The sequence below is a fragment of the Centruroides sculpturatus genome, unplaced genomic scaffold, assembly GCF_000671375.1.
Source record: "Centruroides sculpturatus isolate CEXI.00-Female unplaced genomic scaffold, Cexi_2.0 scaffold380, whole genome shotgun sequence".
Classification (NCBI taxonomy): Eukaryota; Metazoa; Arthropoda; class Arachnida; order Scorpiones; family Buthidae; genus Centruroides; species Centruroides sculpturatus.
This window is the reverse complement of record NW_019384570.1, coordinates 442,940-459,114: the sequence shown is the minus strand read 5'-3', so window position 1 is coordinate 459,114 and position 16,175 is coordinate 442,940. Positions and strand designations below refer to the sequence as shown.

Genomic DNA, 16,175 nt, shown 5'->3' with positions numbered 1-16,175 from the left:
TGATTAAAAAAAAATATTTGCACTTTACCTTTGAGGATAGACAACGGTGGAGATGTAAACTGGTGGCGGAAGAGAGGGAGAAGGGAAATGATACTAAAACTTAACTTACATAACATAATGTAACAATAACTTAAAAATAACTTAGAAAAGATTTAAAAATTAGTGTTGTTTTATATATATTTTAAAAATTTTTATTCACTGCTTTTTGCTTTCTTTCCTTCACTTCCACCAGCACTTTCACCAGATAGAGGTCACTTTGTAAAATATCAATCCAAAGAGGTTTGGCTTTGCCTACTTTTTAAAATGTTTCTAAAATGACTTGGGCAAATGTCATTACTTCGAGCAACAATACGGCCAGTGTGAACCTTTTCGGGATGTTTCTTTTCAATAAAATCAGTCACTTTCTGATAATACCTCAAGATTTCCTTTATCGAGTGAGATCCTTCCACAACAAAGCAAACACGTGGACTGAGACCAATGAACAGAAGTGAATAAAAAATGGCGCTGCAAACTAATGTAACGTCATATGGTGAGTTTTTGTTCATATCGTGGAGCAACAATATGTTTGAATTTCATGTCGTATCCTGAAAATTTCGTATGCTGGAGCGTTCGTATCCTGAGGTACCACTGTACAAATATGCTATGACAAGAATTTTAATCCTAATTGGATCTACTTCAGGTCAAAATGTTCAATAAAATGGTACAAGAGCAAAATTAAATTTTTAAAATTGCTGGAACAATTAAATATTAGAACAAGTATAAAAATCACATCTATGTGTTAACATTAACACTAAAATTAAAATTAACATAAAAATTTACTGACTAATGTTCCTTAAATTTTCTCTGAAAAGAAGCTGCAAAAACTATTACTGTTTGATGTCAATTTGTTCTATAGCTTCAAAAACTTCTATCATCTGGGAAGCTTTGAAAATCTAACTTATTTTGGATTTAAAAATCTTTTGTTTAGAATAAACGTTGTTGGAAAAGTGCAAGTTTATTAAGATCAACAGATTGTTTAATATGAATTATAAATGTTATGAATAATGTAACAATTGTAGTTCCAATTTTAATTAAATTAAATTGTAATAGTTGCCTGTATGGATCTTAAATTTTGTTTATGAGAGATGTTATAAGAATATGTACAACTATGCTAAGGCTATAAGATATTAAAGGAAATTAATAAATAGTTAAAATAGCATAAATGTATATTTTTATTAGAGATTAATAACTGAAGAGTGCTACAAACACTCAAAAAGCTTATCATTTTTGAAAAACTATAATGAAGTCATTACATCAAGTCATACATTGATTCTGTCTTTTATTTCAGAAAAATAAAGTTGTGTAATATATTGTATACCAGACAAATTCTTCTGCTATTGGTACTATGATACTATGGCATGTGTGTTTTAGGTTCACCATCCCTGCTTTAATGAGATTTTAAATGTCACAATATTGTTACAGTTAAATGCATTTTATTTTTTTAGTTACATAGGTAGATATACAAAGTAAATTATTTGTAGCCTTTGTGAAAGGATGTCAACAATCCATAATTGTTTGAATTTGATATATCCTGTTTGATAATTACTTTGATATGTTTGATTGCCTCAAAAACCTTGTTTCACATGCATCCCTTAAAAAATTTATAAAAAACCACTATGAGATTTGATTGGCCAATTTAAGATTAAAGTCATTATTTTAGATGCAAAATGTTCTTACATTTTTTGTACTTTTGTGTCCTGGCTTTGGAGGCACAAATATTTTTACTAAGAAACATACAAGGGTCATCCAGAAAGTAATACTCATTTACCTGTAATCACAAAATAAATCTACTTATTCAAACTTTTTTATTACATATTGATTTAGTCATTTTTCAACATAGTCAGTTCATTTATCATACCTTGTGATCAGTTTTTGAATGCCATCATTGTAGCCCTCTGCTGCCAAGTTCTTTAACCAACTGCATGACTTCATCTTTCAACTCATTGTCAGTGCAAAGCTCTTTTCTTCTGGAAACTCCTTCAATTTCCCAAACAGGTGATAGTCACTAAGAGCCAAGTCTGGACTTTAGGCAGGATAGTATAGAACATTTTCAGTACTCAGAAACTGAATAACAGCATGCACTATATATTCTATGGGATTGCTAATTTTTGCCACAATTTTAATGATGCACAACTGTACAATACACTTGATTAACTTGTAAGTTACGTCAAGTGAGTGTATGTGTGACTGAGGATAGTTGAGAAAATTCACCTTGCCTGTTTGACATCTGTTGCTCTCAATGCCAACTATAAGCAAATGAGTATTACTTTTATGGTGACTCATACTATGTAACTTATGTTTCTTCCAGTGTACATAATTAAATATTTTTATTTTTAAGTTTGTGTTCAGTTTAATATGGTTTGCCTCTTTGAAAATACAATAGAAATTGTAGAAAATTAGACATGAAATAAATTCATTGGAATCCTAGACTTTGAGTTGGTAAAATATGATCTCAAAATCGTTTGAACTTGGGTACACAACATATTGAGTTTATGGGAGTTATGTTGGGAAACAATATAATTCAACTTAACAAAGTTTGACTTATTGAAGATCAGCTGTATATAAAATCTTCAGTTATGACAAATTGACTGTTTCTAATCAAATGAAATAGTTACTTTGTTTTTTATAATTCATACTTTCTGGTTTAAAGTGTATATATACTGTACATAACTATTGGCATTGCATATTTTTATTTGATGTTACTTCAAATTCTAATATTCCTTAGCTGATATTTCTACATATTAAGGTAATTTATATAAAATTATTTATATATTCATAAAATGTGAGAGTAACAGAAGCAAGGTGAAGTTAGTACAGACTTTTTCAGATGAAAATTAAATTAACATACACAATATATAATAAAACACACATTTTAATGATAACTTGTATATTTAGTTACTGTAATTTAATTTAATTTTTTATTTATTAGTTTGTCAAAATTACATATTCAATGTAGCATATCATCCATAATTTTCTGATTATATGATCCCAGTTATAAAATATAAGTTAAATAAGCATTCTTTTGACTTTTATGCTTTGATTCTTGTCATTGTGTAATGCATAATTTTTAAAATTTGATATTATAAATTTAGACCTTCAATATAAATTACACATGTTTTAAATTAGATATAAAATGTTTAACTTTTATTGAAATTTCAGTTTATATGAGCCCAACAGTGTGTGTGAAATTGCAAGTTTTGCCATTTGCCAAATATTATTTTGTGCCCCAGGACTTCAGAACAGTAAAGAATGCCATTGTTTTGCTTTCACTCATAGCCATGGTGCAACAGCTGAATCTGCTATTTTTCAGTGTCATGTGTTTAAATGTGATGTTCCAGAAGCAGTAAGTGAAAAAAGAATTTAATTCTACACCTAGTGTTTTTCATTCTTAATGTAAATTATGTATAGAACTAATTTTTATATTTATTATATTTACTATTTATTTTTGAAAATACTTGCCATTTAACAGACATATGGTGTAGTTAAATGCTACTAGCAGATAAAAATTCAAAATTTACTATTTAAAAAATTTTTTTCATCCTTTTGGTACTAAGAGGAATTTTTGTTAGTCACATTATGGATTTGCTTAGGTCCAAAATTGCCAGGTAATGAGAGAGGAGGATTTTGATGTATGTACCTGATCAAACCAAACATAAAATTTTTTTGGATTTTATTAATTTGATTAATTTGAACCTGAATAACCTAGAACAGAGGTGATGTCTTTAACATCTCAGTCATTTGGTTGTTAAAAATAATTTTTTCAAGAAAATAATAGCCATTATATTCAAGCACCTTCTTCCATTATTGGCAGGTCATGGATTCCTGCTGTTTGGACTGTTTGACTGTAAGAATTTTGTGAGTGTAATTTTTTTTTTTTTTTCTATCTCCTTACCATCAGAAAACTGCTTTCCATTTAAGAACTGCTGTATCAGATAGTTGGATGGTATGGTGTCTGGGCTATACCTTCCAGCTGAGATCAAGCAGCTTCTGCCATGTCAACCTTGACATATGTTGTCTTGCATTAGCATGAAGAAAGCACACAATGTATATCTATGGATAAACTATCTTAATTATGAAAATATAGTTGCATGTTTTTTAATTTTTGGAACCTAACCCTCCTTTTCGTACTAGTTCTTTGTTTCGCATAACACGGATTCGCATAACACGGCAATTTTTTGGAACGTAACTATCGTGTTATACGGGGGTTACCTGTACAATGAAGTGTCTTGCTCATTTCTTGCATGGTAAAGTGTGCAATGGATTCCATCAACTGCTGCAGCTTATCATCTAATACGACAGAAGGCCTTCCCAAGTGTGGCTTATCTTCACCTTCATATTGCCCAACTTTAAGTTTACTGACCATGTGTAATATCCTCTATAAGCTAAACTCTACTTTAAGTCCATAAAGTCTGCTAGGTCTCTAAAGATATTTGATCAATTTTAACTGGATTTTTTTGAGTTACCAGAGAGACCTTGCAGGCATGTAGAGTTTGACTTATAGAGGATATTACACATCAATATTGCAGTTCTCCATAAAGAAGTTTACTGAATCAGTTGTAGATTGTAAGAATTGGAGATGACATTTTTGCTGAATGATTGTATTATACAGCAAAAGATTTACCACACAAAGAGTATCTTTCCTATAAAGATCCATCATACAGTACAAAATAAAATTTGATGGAAATTTTTACAATTGTTTTATAAAACTTATACATTAAATATTTTATATGGACTCTATTGAAGAGCATCTGTTTTCTTTGGTTAAGTGAATTTCTTTACATCAATCGGTTTATAGACCTTGTTCAACCAGTTTATAGACCTTTATATTTTATAGACCTTGCTACTTTTAACCTGTTCTGCACATTTGATTCATTTGATACACCATACATATTTTGAATTATCATTTCTTAATAGAAAATTCTTGATGGTGACTTTAATTCTTGAAATTTGCCACATATTTTGAAGGTTTTTCAATCTGTTTTTATTGTTTTGATTTGTTGCATCTTCCCACTACATACTGAAAGTTTAAAATATTGCCAGGTTTTTTGGTAAGTGTGACAAATTCAAGAATGATTACATACATTAATTACTTTTTAGAATTAAAATCCCTTAAATAGAAATTATTATTATATTGCAAGCAATACAAGTTAATAACAATGAAGAAAGGGAAAGGTTGTAATGACTGCCTGCTATGAAGGAATGTACCACTAAGTAAAAGGCTGTGAAGAAAATATCAATGGAAAAAATGTGAAAAGGCAATTTGTTTTATCACTCATAGAAGTCTTTTATACAACATGTGGTATAAATGTAATGAAGCATGAACTATGATGGTTAGTAAGCACAAAAATCTTTGTATAATATGAAAAATACAGATAAATCACTTTTATATTTGTAGTTTATTTTTTTATGAAAAAATATCAAACTTGTACATATTTTATTATAAAGGTCAGTTTGTTCATTCGTAGTTTACTAGTTTTTTTTTTAGTAATAATAAGACTTAAAACTAAAAATTACATCAGAAATAATAATTTTAATGTACTGTGAAAATTCATAAAATATTTGCTTAAAAATAAGCTTAAAAACTGATCATTTTGATACATTGAGTCATTGTCTTTATAGTTTTATATTGCACCTGATGGAAGATTAAACTTTTCTCTTTTGAGATTATTATTTATAAAAATTCAGTAGCTTTATTGATTAAACACAGAACTTCAGAGAGTTATTGTTAAAATTGGTTGAGTTGGAATTTTGAAATATATTGCTAAGGATATTTGTGAATTTAGTTGCATTAATTCTTCATTATTGAATTTCTCAGTAAATGAGGCAAGAAATTCATCTGTATAATTCTTATCAAATTCTTTCAAGTCATATTGTCTAGCTAAATTTGCCTACAATTCAACAAGAAATATCTGTTTATCAACTTTTAAAATAATTTTTAAAATTATGCACACATCAGGCCATATTTTGCATCATATATTATTCATACATGACAGTTTCACCTCCTAGCATAAGCATGAAATATTTTTTTATGGCATTCTTTATGTTAAATTTTCCAAAATTTTTTGCATAGTAATTTTAATGCAAAAATAACTATGAATTCTTTGAGATATATAATGAAACCAATAAACTACTTTACTGGAGTTCACATTTAAAAGTTACTTGTAAATAAATTAGAACTCCAGTAAAGTAGTTCATTAGTTTTGTTATACATAGTAATTATGTATGTATAATTCATTAGAGTTTGACTCAAATGTTGATAATACAGCTAACAAAATCATTGTAACATGAACAGCTTCTGACAAAATTGCATTTGTAATTTTTTCTCAATTAGAGAATTTATGAAAGACTATAAATTGCATTAAATATATATTTCTTGATTTTTTTACTTCACTACACTTTAGGATTTTTATTTGTTTACAGTAAATATAAATTTATACTTTGTCAAAAAATATTGAATAACTAAATTATAAATAGTTTTCATATACATTTAAATTTCATGGTAAATTCATAATTATCACTTATTGAAAAAAATTTTCTGACAGGTTTCAAAGGTATTATTATGTTTGGCAGCAGCATTCAGAAGAGTGCCAAAACTTCAAAGTTGTAAAGCAGATTCTGTTTGTTCAGAAAACACATCTCCTTCTAAAGAAAATGAAATTACATGCATTTTTGAAACAACATTAGATATAAAAGAAGAAGATTCAAAGGTATAATTTTATAAAGTTTACTAATGTTTTGTTACTCTGTGAACAATAATCATTTATAAACTTTGCATGTTATATAAAGATGTTAAAAATTTCTTATTGTTTTAAGACATGATGATAATCTATGCCTGCAGTTAATGTTGTTTTATGACAGTGATTCTCAACCACTGTGCTGCAGCACTTCAGTGTGGAGCCACTGCAAATACCCATACATAAGGAACATTAGACGAGTAGTTCAATTAGTTCTACCTTCCTAGGGCATGTTTGGAAATTGTAACTGGTGTTACCAGTAACTGCCAGTAGTTACCAAGGTGTTTAGAAAATTTGACCTAAATAACCAACTGTGTTTAAAAATCACTGTTATGACGTCACTGGTTGCCCTGCAGTACTTACCAAAGTGACCATGTGTGTTGCCAAATTTTTAAATTATTAAAAGTGTACTGTGACAAAAAAAAGGTTGAGAATCACTGATCTTTGATAAGAAATGATTAATGTTATGAAATTTGTCTAAAAAAAAAAAAAGACAATTAGGTCACATCTTGTGAGTATAATAATGATTAGAAACTAAATGTAGATTAATTAAAAAATTTAGAAATTTATTATATTATAGTGAATCTAGTTATTTTATGTTTACAAATTTAAACATAATTAAGTCTTTCCAAAATATTCAAAAATAATTTTTATAGATATGTAACTTTTATTTTTATAAATTGCATTTTCATTAAAAATACAAAGTATTATACTATTAATCATATAAATATAAACAAAAAATATAATTGAAATATATTTTGAGTATTACTTTATTAAATTAATCAATCAATCAATCAAATCTTTATTAACAAAAAGGAATATTTTCCTATTGCAGGGGTTAATACATGTGTTAGATAAAAATTCACAAAAGTATTAGAACAATTTTTTTGTAAGTTAAGTTATTTAACTTGTACATTTATTTTACAGTAGATTTCATATAAATGTTCTAAACGTAAGCAAAAGATACGGATTTATCACAATTATCGATACAGAAACAACTACATTTTATACAATATTATTTCACATTAGGTTACATTATGTTGAATTTTTTTGCATTCCTATAATTTTGGTAAAGTAGTTACACAGTTTATAAAGATCTTTTTTTTTTGTTAAGGTTGTTTAAAATATTTGTAAAATTGAATAACAGCAAAATATTTGCAAAATATCATGAGTTACACATGGTTGCAAGTTCTTGACAATTCTGCAATAAGTGAAACATCAAAAAATCCTCAGATTTACACCAAATGCACTCAGCGTTTGAAAAGTTAATACAATATGTTTTACCAATAAAAAGTGAATATTTGTTGAGATTAATTGAGCTGTTAATGTTTACTGATTTAGTAATATATATATACCGTCATCTCAACTGTATAATATATTTATGTACCAAGGGTGATAATTACTTTGGCTTAGGTTATCTTGGTCTTTATTTATAGATTGTGATATTGCAGAATCTAATAACTGTGTGTAGCCATATTTCCAATCTTGTATATTATCTTTGAACAACAAATCTGACACTCCAAATGGATTCAAAATTTTGATGTGAATCATTTTCCAGCTCCTCTAGCTTTTGAATTGTGCACCAGTAAAGGAACATAAACTGAATCAAAGGCTTTCTGAATGTCTATGAAAGAAGAATATACTTTACTTTGGTTTTTAATTAGGTGTAGTTGTATTAATGATAGTAATAAGAAAAAGGAACATAATCAGCAATTATTTCTGATGTAAGCATACTGAAATTTAGCTTCAAACTCCATTTCTTTAGTTTATTGTAGAAATTTGACTGCTAATATTGTCATGAAATATTTTCTCAAAGTTGGAAGTAAAGCTATTTGTCTGTAGTTATTTAGAGATAAATTATCACTCTTTTTATATATCATAGTAAGTAAGATGGAGTTCCATGAGTCTGGGTATGAGATTGCATTATACATTGAGTTAAATAAATTCAGTAGTTTTATTCTTGCTTGATATGGAAGTAATTTCAAGAATTTAGTTGGGATATGGTCTCTGCCTGGGGTTGAGTTGCTTTTAGTTTTATTAATAGAATCTTCTAATTCTTTAATTGTAAATTTGGAGTCTAAGTATTCATTGTAGGAAGCAGTGCTAGATATGAGTGATGGAATTAATTGAAAATTTGGAAAGTGCTTATAAAAATTTTTCCATGTATCAAAATATATTAGAGAAGTTTTCACTTAGATTTATGTTGAAGCAGAATTTTTGTATTGTAAACCAAAATAATTTACTATTCTTGCTGTTATTGATTAAACTTTAATTCAAGATTTCCGAAATATTTTTTTCTATTTGGCCTTGAGTAAGTTATTGTAGGTCTGTTTAGCCTTCCTGTAATTAGTAAAGTTTGAGTTGTTTGAATCTTTCCTGAATAGTTTTAGATTGTTTTGCTTTATCTTTTTCATGTTGTAACAGTCAAAGTCATATAATGGTTTTTTAAATTTATTTTGTGTATTAGTTACTTTATTTTTTATTTGTATATAGTCATTCATTATATGTAACATGAGTTTGTAAATTTCTTCACTATTAACGTCAGTTATTTCCAGAATATTGTTGAAATGTTTTTGATTTCAGCTGAGTATTTTGTGACATTATAGTTTATCATTTGGTATCTGTTATTTGATTTATTTATTTTTTCCTGCAAAAACAATACGCATTTTGTCAATGTAGGAAAGTGATCAGATGCATCGAAGCTTGTTGTTATAAATTCCATACAACAGTCAAGTAGAATTTCTGAACATCTAGTAAAGTCAATTGTAGATTTTCCATTGTGTTCTATACAGGTATATTCAACAGGGTAATCAGATTTCATGTGTCCATTTAGGATATACATTTTTTGATCAATTATTATTTCTATTAAATTTATGCCCTGTCTAGTGATATGTTTGTCTTTTGATTGGTGGATGTTTTGAATTAAGGTATTAGGACTGTTATACCAAGAGTCCATCACATCAGCAATTCGTGAATTAAAGTCTCCCAGTAATAGGGTATACGATGTGGTGTATTGCAAAAGTTCTAGTGTTTTGAAGATTTCTTTTAGTTTTTCTAGGCAGTCGGGCAGAATATAAGTGACCATCACTATCATTAAATTATTGTTTATGTTCTCGAGTATAGGTTTATTCATTGTAATTAGTAATAATATGAAGTTATCTGGTTTTTTGACTTGCAGTTTTTTACAAAGATCCTTTCTTATAACAATGCATAGTCCTCTGCTTTGGCAACCTGGACCTAATGGTTTATGTGCTGGTATTTTTTCTATTATAAAGTCATAAAAGAAATTTGATTTGTAGAACAATTCGGGGTTTATCCGTGTTTCAGTTGAGCCAATGATATCTGGTTTAAATTGTAGCTGAAGGAAGTTAAACAATAACATTTTGTTTCTCAGTCCTTGTCAGTTCCAATTCATTATAGAAAGCAATTTGTTATCTATAGTAACTTTTTTTTTATGAGATTTATTGAGATTTTCTTTGATTTGGGTTGTATCAGCTTTTCAATTTCATTGGCAAGGAAAATGGCAAAATGTTATCCACATAAACTAATTTTCCTGTTCCAGCACTATATGTTAATCTTTCTCTGCCTAATAGCAAGAGGTCATTGTGTAGTTTTATTTGTTGATTTTGATTCCTCATTTCAGTATAGGTTGGAAGTAAATGTTTTCATCTTTCTCTTAAGGCCTTTGGCAAAATATGTAGATTTCATCAGACTTAACAATCTACGAGCAAATTTTGATGTTTTTTTTTTGACAGTAAAAACTTGATTGTGGGTATAATTATTTCTGAGTGTTAATCTTATAACTGGGTTAGTTGACTTGGTTACTTGAATTATATCTAAAATATCTTCCTGTGACGTAGATTGTAAGTCCAGTATTGATTTTATAAAATTATAAATTTCTAGTTTTGAGGTGTTTTTTCGAGGTAGGATAATTATGCAATATTATATTATTACAATTAAGTTCATTAAGTAAAGCATCCATTTTAAACTGTATGAGTTTTTTTCTGTTTTTAAGTTATCAATTTGTTGTTTCAAATTATTAATTTGTCCATATATGATTATAACACTTACATGTTGTGGAGTCTTGGAGAATGAACTCGTCCGACTTTAGAAAATGAAGTCATCTGCTAGTACTTTCAGTATTATATAACTGTCGTCTTCAGGCGGTCTATCGAATACAACAGATTAAGATTTTTGAACTCTAATCCGACGGTTTCACAAATTTCGGATTTTCGAAATTATTGAACAATATTTCTGACGGTTTAACTGATTTTTCGTTTTCGAATGTTATTTAAAAATCCTTTTGTGCATCATAGCACGTGGAAGGAAAACAATTTTAAATAAGCATGTATTAGGAAAAATAAGGCTGTAAAAGAGTTCAGAACATGCATGAAGTATAAGATATGTCAAAAAGACATCTGAGTAGCAAAGACTTCAACATCATGGAATGAGTATTATATAATTTGTCCTTCCATTTTTTGATACTGTTTTTTAGTTTTGTGAATACTATCATGAATCATGTCAAGATCATCTTTTATGGAAGTCATTTGATTAGTGAGTTTATCGTTGGAGGTATTTATTAAATTTGAGATCCTGTTCCATAAGCTGTCATTGAAGTGTCCGGTGAATTGTTTGGGTTGGTTAGTGGGGTAGAACATAATATGTTTGATTCACCTGAGGATTTCTGTAGACTCTGTGATATAATGTCCATATAGGAATCAATAATGATTGAAGACTTGTGAGTTTTCATCCACATATAAATTAAAATCGGTTATAAGTTTAGTATTAGTCATAGTTGATTGATCCTTCTTGCTGCTCAGTTTGGTGCTGTTTAGTGGTGGTCTTCCATGCTTTACCAGTGAGAATTGCATTTTATCCAGAATTTAATTTTTCTCCAAAGCATAATAGGATAAATTAAAATCTATTCACTGTTTTACTATTTAAAATAACTGAAAATAACAAGCTCACATGCTTACTGCATGTCATTGAAGTGCAGAGGAAAAGTCACCAACTGCCTTGGTAATCAAGACCACAAAAGAAACTTCAAATGATATATTCTAGGATATTTAACTGATATTATGATATAAATTATCATAATATCAGTTAAATACATGTAAAAAGTTATTTGTTTTAATACAATATTGTGAGGTGTTATGAAAATATTTAAGTTTTACAATCCTAGAATATATCATTTGAAGTTTCTTTTTTAGTTGAAATAAACTGAGACAATTGTTGTTAACTGAATTAAAATTATAAAAAATTTTCAGAATGGTAATTTGTCACTTATATTCTTTTGTATCTAATATGACAGTAGTAGCCAAATTTTGACTCTCAGGCCAAAACCAGCCCACAAATATACTTGACATATCTTATAAGTGTTTTTTAAAATGTTAAAAATATGTTAAAAATGTTATTTCTGTGGAATATACAAAATATTTGTGGCTGACAAAAAGTTTGGTCACTACATTAGTATAGTTTAGTTGACTTTGAGAGTTCATATTATAAAATAAAATTAGGGCATGTTCAAATGAAAAAATAAAGTACACACAACTTTTGATAAAAGAAATACAATAATATGATTTAACCAAAACTTTAATAATAATGGACTTTGAACTCAAATGTGAGTTTTAAATAAACACTTGGCTTTATTTCCATCTCTTTTTAGTTGATACGTGCCAACTGTACGTTTCGGGCATAAAGCCCCTCATCAGTCAACTAAAAGATAGATATTTTATGTAATATTTTAAATATTGTAACAGAACAGAATTAAAATAATGTATATTTCTTACCAAATCAATATTTAATCTGTTATACATACAAGGTCTTAACCCAATAGGTGTACACAACTTATTTTACAATAAGTGGAGTAATTCCATTAAAATCTGCGATAAATGACATTTTACTTATTTCACAATATCCAAGAATCATAGACTTAATCACGTGTATATCTCGAAAATAGGCGATTTTTTACATCATTGTTTTTTAACTGTATCCGCGTTACTTACTGCATTGCAGTTTTGTACTGATTTGCATATTACAAAGATATTATTAATATTAACAACAGCATTTCTTTTATAAATAATTACAATCAACATTAATGTATATTGCATGTTTTATAATATTTTCATCCAGTTCTCATTTATTTTTACACTTAAATTTTTGTTGATACAATTTTTGGCTGTTAAAATTGAGATGCTTTCCTTAAATTTTTTATTATACATATTTTTTTCTTTGTATAACATTTGAACATTAATAAATGACTGTAATATAAATAAAAATAATGTTCAAATCCTATACAAAGAAAAAAATATGTATAATAAAAAATTTAAGGAAAGCATCTCAATTTTAACAGCCAAAAATTGTATCAACAAAAATTTAAGTGTAAAAATAAATGAGAACTGGATGAAAATATTATAAAACATGCAATATACATTAATGTTGATTGTAATTATTTATAAAAGTAATGCTGTTGTTAATATTAATAATCTTTGTAATATGCAAATCAGTACAAAACTGCAATGCAGTAACACGGATACAGTTAAAAAACAATGATGTAAAAAATCGCCTATTTTCGAGATATACACGTGATTAAGTCTATGATTCTTGGATATTGTGAAATAAGTAAAATGTCATTTATCGCAGATTTTAATGGAATTACTCCACTTATTGTAAAATAAGTTGTGTAAACCTATTGGGTTAAGACCTTGTATGTATAACAGATTAAATATTGATTTGGTAAGAAATATACATTATTTTAATTCTGTTCTGTTACAATATTTAAAATATTACATAAAATATCTATCTTTTAGTTGACTGATGAAGGGCTTTATGCCCGAAATGTACAGTTGACACTTATCAACTAAAAAGAGATGGAAATAAAGCCAAGTGTTTGAATTCAAACGTGAGTTTTAAATAAAGTCCAATATATTTATCAAACACGGTTTCAAAAACAACATTCAATAATAATAATAATAATAATTATGAATATAAAGTTCTTATAACTTCAAGCATGTTTCTTTCAGAACTGTATAAAATTTCAATTACTCTTACACTGTCATACGTATATGATCAACATACATGTAATATATTAATATAAATATATGAGCATTTTAAGTTCTTATTTTGATATAACAACTCTTTTAGTTGTTAGTGCTATTGCTAAATACAGTAGAACCCTAATTATCCAGGGTAATGTGGACTGATGCTATGTCAGATAGCTGAAGGCTTGGAAAATAGATAGCCACAGCTATTTTGGATTAAAAATTACAAATATAAAAAATTTATGTGTACTTTACACTTTAAATTCACTAAGGTATAAAAAAGCTTTAATCATATGTACGAGAATTACACTATTTGTTACAAGCTGATGTACCCAACAATGCTAAGCTTTTTTTAACAAAAACATTAATAAATAACAATATGTTTTAAATATTTGAGATTTTGAATCTTATTTTTATTCTATTTTGTATTTTATCTTTTTATTTCTTCTCTTTTCTCTCTCCTAACTAAGATGACACTGTTTGGCCAGGTAGTTCAGCTTTGAGGATGTTTACAGTCTGAAATTCAAATATGCATTTTTAGTTATTAGAATACAGATTACTTAATTTATGGCCAAATATATCTGAATAATAAATAATACCAAATCCAACACTAATGCATGGTTTTAAGAATATAAATTTGAATTATTGTAAGTTACATTATACTACAAATGGTTTGTCTCACATTGAAGTTAATGATAAATGTCCTCTAGAGTATTTTGTTTTATAGCAATTCCTCCTTTCTTTGCCACAATGTACCACACCTCAGTATCAGTCACTTGTTTGGTTAAGTTTAGATTAAAAATTCACACAACTTTTGATAAAAGAATTATTTGTGCACTCAGTACATTAATGAAAAACTTTTATGAATTATAAGAAAAGCACTGAATTCATTTACATTTGCCTCATATATAATTGGGATTCTACTGTAAATTGAAATCAGGAACTAATATATATTAAATATGTATAAATTTACTTTTAGGGAAATTTTGTTTGTTGTCCAAAAGAAAAAGATTATTTCAAATTACATTGTACAAAGGAAAAAACTGTTACAATAACAGTGCAACAAATCTGTAATAATGAAGAATTAATTATAGAAAGGTAAGTTGAGATTTTTTTCTTATAATTTAAACTGATTATTGTAACTGAATGTTGTTGCTTTTCTAAATTTAATAATTGAAATTAAAAATTAATTAAAAACCTATACATTACAAAGTTTACATTATTAAAATTTATACATTACAAAACTTTATTAATGATGATGAATACAAATTATGCAGAAATAACAAAATTAAAGTGTGAGAAGTGAAGGGCATAGGGTAATTTAGGTTTACTGAATGTCACTTACATGACACTCAATTGTAAGATTGGCTCACTTTTTCTCTTAGGAGGGCTTTTATGAATTATATAATGCAGAGAGGGTTTACAATAGTTCTAACAATTTATACTACCTTAACAATACTTTTCTTTGTTCATAAATGTTAGATACATATGCAGAGGATCTTCTAATGGAACCGGTAGTTTCTTTGAACAGGGCATAGTGGGGCCAATTCAAACTGTTAAACTTACATGGCAAATTCTCTTCCAGGAACTGCGCTTTTTGTGGCAATTACTTCTTATGGAGAACTGCACGGAATAGTGGGAAAAATCCCTTTTTATAGCGGCTTCTTCAGACGGCCAAGTAACATGTGCAAAGGCCACATCTGAATCATCTCGCGAGTCGGACGTAGAAAGGAAGTTCAACTTCCCTTCATGAGGAAGCGAGTTACAGCAGTTTCCTTTCTTTGTAAAATTTTTCTCTCAATATTTTTATACAATAAAATATTTTTTAAATTTTAATATCATTAAAAAGAGATGATCCCATGGATCTCACAAAAGCAATATTTCTTACAGTTGGTTTAGTTTAGAATAATAAATTTACATGTTATTTAACAAATTATATAATTCATAAATAAAACAGTTTCTAAACGTTTAAATGTTTGATAATAAAGTTAAAATAAAATAATAACTACAGAATCAGTAAACTTAGAAGAAAAGAACTAGTAAACTTTAACTAGTTCTTTTCTTTTAAGTTTACTGATTCTGTAGTTATTGCACCAAATTTTAAAATGAATGAGTTATTAAATGGTTTCATGCATTAATAACATTACTCTGGAAAATATGTATGATAGTGTTTAAAGACTTTCAAAGATGGCTGTTTGCACAATTAAAATTATAACATTTAATTTTGCAATCAGAATTTTGATATTTTGAAAAGATTGCATTTTCGAATTTATTCTCAGAACAAAAAATAATAATAAAAATAAAACAAAATTATTCAAATTTTCTTCAGTTATCTGCTTATTAATTAATGCAGTATACAATA

The 16,175-nt window shown here is 27.7% G+C and overlaps 1 protein-coding gene across 1 annotated transcript in view; it reads left to right on the top strand.

Annotated features, from left to right (window-relative positions):
* Positions 1-16,175, top strand: part of LOC111624147 (rab GTPase-activating protein 1-like) — a 67,778-nt gene that overhangs the window by 2,777 nt on the left and 48,826 nt on the right. The window contains exons 3-5 of the mRNA XM_023366942.1: positions 3,199-3,382; positions 6,582-6,746; positions 14,793-14,911. Of these exons, the coding sequence (XP_023222710.1) occupies positions 3,199-3,382; positions 6,582-6,746; positions 14,793-14,911 (468 nt within the window). The remainder of the gene's footprint in view (positions 1-3,198; positions 3,383-6,581; positions 6,747-14,792; positions 14,912-16,175) is intronic.